Raw genomic sequence first — 5,581 nt, 5'->3', positions numbered from 1 at the left:
CCAGCGCAGCATGCAGCCTCCTCGCTCCTCCCCCCGCCCCGCCCGCTCACTACGCCACCGCGCATGCTCCGAGGCCCCAGGTGCCGCACGTGGAGCAAGAGCGCGAGCCCACTCCAAACACCCCCCACCCCGGCGCTCACCACGTCATTTTGCCTGCGTTTCGGCGCCTCGAGCTCCACGTTCAGCCCCGGTTTCAGCACGCCCCGAGCGAAGGCCTCCTGCAGCTGCAGGGACACAAGACGGGGTCAGGGCCGGCTAGGCCCGGAGAGGGAGAGGGGTTCGGAGCCAGGCACCGGGCCTCGGGAGAGAGGGGGACCAATGACCTCGGCGTCCGAGAGCGCCTCTGAGTCCGCCTCCGAGTCCGAGCCTGACGCTAGCGCCGCCATCCTGCCTTGCCTTCCTTCCACGAGCCGGTCGCCGGCTGAGCCTCGCTGCCTTCACTTCCGGCGAGATGCTTCCGCTTCCGGCGGGAAGGCCCGCCTCTTCCTGTTTACCGTTGCTGTGGGAACACAGAGGTTTCCTAAGAAAGGCCAAGCCTAAGGAAAAGGAGAGAGTGAAAGAGAGAGAGAGACAGAAGAGGCAGAGGCCAGGTGCGGAGGGGGCCCCGTGGGGTCAGCGCCCGGGGGTGGGGTCACAGGTCAGGGGTCATGGTCATTCTCTCTCCCCTGCAGTCCCCGCCGCCCCCTCCCAGCGGCACCATGACCACCGTGGTCGCCCAGGCCCAGCACATCTTCGGGCTCTGCTCCCGCGTCGCCAACAACCTCTGCTTCTTCGATGAGCAGATCATCATCTTTCCGTGTGGGAACCACTGCGTGAAGTACAACGTGGACCAGAAGTGGCAGAAGTTCATCCCAGGTACCCCCCGCGGGAGGGCAGGGAAACTGAGGCAGTGCTCCGCCCCCCCCTCCCCCGGGAAGCAGGTGCTGTGATGGTCCCCGTGTTACAGAGCGCACCGCAGGGGTCCTACTGCCAGTTAGTGTTTGAGGCAGGATTTGAACCCAGGTCTTCCCGCCCTGGGATGTAGTCTCCCTTCCCGCTCTTTCCCCGTCTCTATGGAAACCACTCACAAGTCTCCAGCGGTGCGTGCGCCTTCTCACTGCCCTCCTTTGCTGCCCTCTGTCAGTGGTAGGATCCAGTACCCACAGTTGGCACTGTTGCCCAGCGCCTCCCATGCTGGGGGTGCTGGAGCCTGGCCTTCTCCTCCAGATTCTCTCCCATCCTGAGACAGTCCCTCTCATTCAAAACTAGTTTTCTGCCAGGACAGAGCCACAAAGAAGTGACCTCTCACCACTCACCCTCCTCTCTGGGATTGCCCACGATCCTCCTACAGCTGAAACGTCCAGCCCTGCCAGCAGGGTCCCCGTGGGTGGTGCCTGAACATGGAGGACTCCTCACTTGTAGAAGCTGTGACTTTGGGTTGTCCAAATTCTTGGGGCTTTGTGGGTACCCAGGGCTCCCCTTCCTTAAGTCATGAGGTTTGTTTTTTTTTTTTAAAGCAATCGGGGTTAAGTAACTTGCTCAAGGTTACACCGCCAGTTATTTCTGGGTGTGGTGCTAAGTATCTGAGCCCAGATTTGATCCCCACGTCATCCCAACACTGGAGCCGGTGCTCTTACTCACTGTGCTACCTGGCCGCCCCAAGTCATGAGGTTTTAAACACATCATATCAATAAAGGAAATTGGATCAGCAAACAGAAAGAAAAATATGCAGTCCCAATGTGCCAGGTTGAAAGGCAGAACCTTGTAGTAAAAAGAGGGAGGTAACATGCAAATAACTAAGTGTATGCAAGATAAGTGTAGATTAGGGTGAAGGTGATTTCATGGGGCACCTGCAGCTGGAGGAACTAGGGGAGGCTTCTTTTCAAATTTGGGACTTGCTGGGAGGAAGCCTGGGAAGTTAGGAGGTGGTGCTGTGTGAGGGTTAGTAGGGAGGCCAGCATGGCTGGACCTCAAGAGGGTGTGGAGAGGATTAAATTGAGTTCTGTGCATTAAACATTTACTAAGCGTCTTTATTGTTCAGTAGTTTTTTCAGTTGTGTACAACTCCTCTGGATACTAGAGTGGCTTGCCATTTCCTTCTTCAGTTCATTTTACAGATGAGGAAACTGATGCAAACAGGGTTAAGTGACTTGTTTAGGGTCACACAGCTAGTGTCTGAGACTGGATTTGAACTCAGGAAAAGGCATCTTTCTAACTCCAGGCCCAGCACTCTATCCACTGTGCCACATAGCTGCCCTGTGTTTTAAGCACATGCTATGCTTAATAAAGAAGGCCAGCATGAGTGGACCTTTAGAATGTATAGAAAGGAGTAAAATTCAGCTGAGTTCATTAAATGTTTATTAAGCTCCTGCTATGCTCTGAACACTGTGCTAGGCACTAGGGATACAAAAATGGCCAAAGACAGTCCCTAACCTCAAGGAATTTACGATCTAATGGGGGAGACAACATGCAGACAAATATATTCAAAGCAATCTATATACAGGACAAATAGGAAATAATTAACAGGGGAAAGACACTGGAATTAAGAGGGGTTAGGGAAGACTTCCTCCAAAAAGAGGGATTTTAGTTGGGATTTAAAGTATAAAAAGCCTGGAAACGAACCACCTGGGAAGGGCATTAAAAGGCAAACAGAAGGCCTGCTGTTAGTTCCTTGAGGTAACAGGGAGCCTTTGGGCTTAATCAAATAGGAGAATGACTTCGTCAGATATGTGTTTTGGGAAAATCCCTTTGGAGTGTGTGGAGGATGGGAGAGACGTGCTGGTCTGTGAAGACCAGCTTTGATGCTCTTGAAATAATCCAAGTGGGAGTGGAGAGACCAAACTCAGGTGGCTTTGGCACCTGCCTGAATGTGTAGACAAGCAAGGCATCATGGGTGGCATTGTGCCTGCAAGCTGAGGAGACTTCCAAGGAAAATTGGGAAGAGCAAAGGGTTTGTGGCAGTTTTGGATATGTTGAGTTTGGGCCATCCCAAAGGCAGTGGGAGAAACAGGACAGGCTGAGGAGAAAGGTGAGAAGAGGGCCCGGATAGAGCCCTGGGGGACGCCGCTGTCAGGTAGACGCAGGGACTGTTCGATGCTGATGATCACCTTCTACCATTGCTTCTGGAATAATGCTCTTAAACCGTCCTTTCACAGAGTCTTCCAATTCCTTCTCACCCTGATGTTGCCCAAATGGCCTTCTTTCTCCGTGTTCTCCCTTGGCTATCCCACATACTCCCATCCTGATACTTGATGCTCTGACCTCCCCCAGGGCCCAGAGCTTTCTCACCAGCTGTCTGCAGGCCTCCCCCACCCCCACCAGGACCAGCCTGACTTTGCCTGTCCTCTCCCCCACCATAGACTCCTTGTCTCTATACAACCTTCAGCTACCGCCCTGCCCCCCAGCTCTTCCTTTGTCCTTCTCTCTCCCACTTCTGCTGCTGCCTCACCTCTGGCTTCAGTGCTTCTTTACACAACCTCCAACACAGGGGGTTGGCTTGAGGGCTTCCAGAGAGGCCTTTCCTTTCCCTTCAAATCACCCTTCTTAATTCAAACAGTTCATTTCAGCACACATTTAATGAAATACTGTCTACATTCATGGCACCATGCCAGAATATGGGAATGTACAGATAGAATCGAAAGAGCCCCTTCCCTTCCTGGGGGAAACCACGAAGATGCTGGTAAGAAAATACAAAACACTTTCAAGAGAAAGAGAGAGCTCAGATTAATTTTCTGCACTGTTCACACAACTTGTTCAGTCTCTTCTCTGTTCAGAACCATTGAAGACTCCTGGTTACCTACCAGTCACAGCTCAGAGTACTTACCACAACATTCAAGGACACTAACACAGTCCAGCCTCGTGTCATGTGTACTGTAGTTTGTCAAAATGTAGGATTCTCTGAAATCCCGCCTCCTGCAAAGAGCTTTTCCAGTTCCCCTGAAGGCCAATGCCGTCCTTCTGTCAATTCCTCCAAATTATCTTGTCTGTAGCTTGTTTGTGCTTCATTGTGGCTGAAGTTCAGATATCCCCTGCTCCTTCCCCTCCCTCTTTCTACACCCTGGTGAGGGGATTTCCCCCCTTCCTCTCCCTGCTCCCCTTTCCCCAGGCGTATTCCTCTTCCCATCTTTCTTCATTCTCCTTTTAAGATCGACACCTTCCCTCTAATTAGACTGCCTCTGTGACCCCTTGGTAATGATAGGGTTAAGAGAGGTCATATATCACATCTATCCTTTTTCCTTGGTCAGTCCATTATGACTCCTAATTGCTGGACTAATGAGGAACTTAATAGAAAAGTCCACTACATTCCACTTGGAGCTCCACGACCCAACTGTGTTTGCCTTCATTTGCAGGTTCAGAGAAGAGTCAGGGCATGCTCGCTCTGGCCATCAGCCCCAATCGGCGCTACCTGGCCATTTCAGAGATTGTGCAGGACAAAGCCACCATCACCATTTATGAGCTGTCTTCAGTTCCTTGCAGGAAGCGGAAAGTCCTCAACAACTTTGACTTCACAGTTAATAAATTCATTAGCTTGGCCTTCTCTCCAGACTCCAAGTATCTTGTGGCTCAGACAGGACCCCCCGAGTCCAACCTCATCTACTTGATGTGGGAGAAGCAGAAAGTGATGGCAATTGTTAGAACTGATATTCAAAACAACCCGATCTACCAGGTAATGTCTGTGCTGGTACAGGGTGTGCCTGCAGCCATGGGGATGACTAAGAGGTAGTTGGGTGTGTGCACATATGTGTGCTGTCCAGACCAGTACTAACAAGGCTGGACAGCAGATGCATGCATCTCCTGCCCTCCAGGGGCTGACCTGAGAAGTCCATAGGAGAGGTACAATTCTGGGGCTTCAAGGGAAGAAAGATGGTATAGAATCACAGGATTGTAGATGTACCCAGAGCTGCAGGGACCTTCCAGAGAGCAGCCTCCCAGAGAAGGCAGGAGGACGTACCTAGGATTACCCAGGCTAAAAGGAGCAGAGCCAGGGTCTAGACCCTGGACCTCCTTCCCTGGCACCTCTACCTCACCTTCAGTCAGAGTGCTTCTGGGAACCCACGCTAATCAGGGTGACCCCACTCATCTGACGCTTCACATCTGTCATCGAAGCTGCTCCTCACAATGACCCTGTGAGGCAGGGCTCGTCCCCATCTGACACTAAGGAAACAGCACCCTGAGAGGTCGGTCCTCAGATGTCCCCAAGTCCCGTGGAAGGCCAGGAGGTGCAGAGGTCAGATGCAAACTCTGGTCTCCCTTGTTCTACCTCTAGACCACTATCCACCCCAGCCTGCTACCTGATGTGGTGGGCATGTGAGGTCAGGGAAGAGCTGGTCAACTCTCCTCAGGCTACAGGCTGGGAGCTCATGGTCACATTGTCCAGAGATCCCCTCTACCGCAGGCCTGGCTGGAGGCCTGTAGACCACCAGGAAGGGAAGGGAGTGTGGTGCAGTGGAGACGCTAAGAAGATCCAGGTTTTGGGGCGGCTAGGTGGCACAGTGAGTAGAGCGCCGGCCCTGGAGTCAGGAGGCGCTGGGTTCAGATCCAGCCTCAGACACTTCACACACACACACACACACACACACACACACACACACACACACACACAC

The 5,581-nt window shown here is 52.7% G+C and overlaps 2 protein-coding genes across 2 annotated transcripts in view; one reads left to right on the top strand and one right to left on the bottom strand.

Moving 5' to 3' along the window:
* The window catches only part of LOC138165075 (probable rRNA-processing protein EBP2), a 7,746-nt gene extending 7,264 nt beyond the window's left edge, over nt 1-482 (bottom strand). Inside the window, exons 1-2 of the mRNA XM_069093208.1 lie at nt 324-482; nt 141-224 (exon numbers count right to left, since the gene is read on the bottom strand). Coding sequence (XP_068949309.1) covers nt 141-224; nt 324-386 — 147 coding nt within the window. The 5' untranslated portion in view covers nt 387-482. The remainder of the gene's footprint in view (nt 1-140; nt 225-323) is intronic.
* A 129-nt stretch (nt 483-611) lies between these two features.
* The window catches only part of LOC138165077 (cilia- and flagella-associated protein 57-like), a 55,833-nt gene continuing 50,863 nt past the window's right edge, over nt 612-5,581 (top strand). The window contains exons 1-2 of the mRNA XM_069093211.1: nt 612-855; nt 4,328-4,644. Coding sequence (XP_068949312.1) covers nt 648-855; nt 4,328-4,644 — 525 coding nt within the window. The 5' untranslated portion in view covers nt 612-647. The remainder of the gene's footprint in view (nt 856-4,327; nt 4,645-5,581) is intronic.

Source organism: Petaurus breviceps, unplaced genomic scaffold (assembly GCF_028583685.1).
Source record: "Petaurus breviceps papuanus isolate PSGF00001 unplaced genomic scaffold, PetGlider_PUasm1.0 207, whole genome shotgun sequence".
Classification (NCBI taxonomy): Eukaryota; Metazoa; Chordata; class Mammalia; order Diprotodontia; family Petauridae; genus Petaurus; species Petaurus breviceps.
This window is presented reverse-complemented; position numbering and strand designations above follow the sequence as displayed.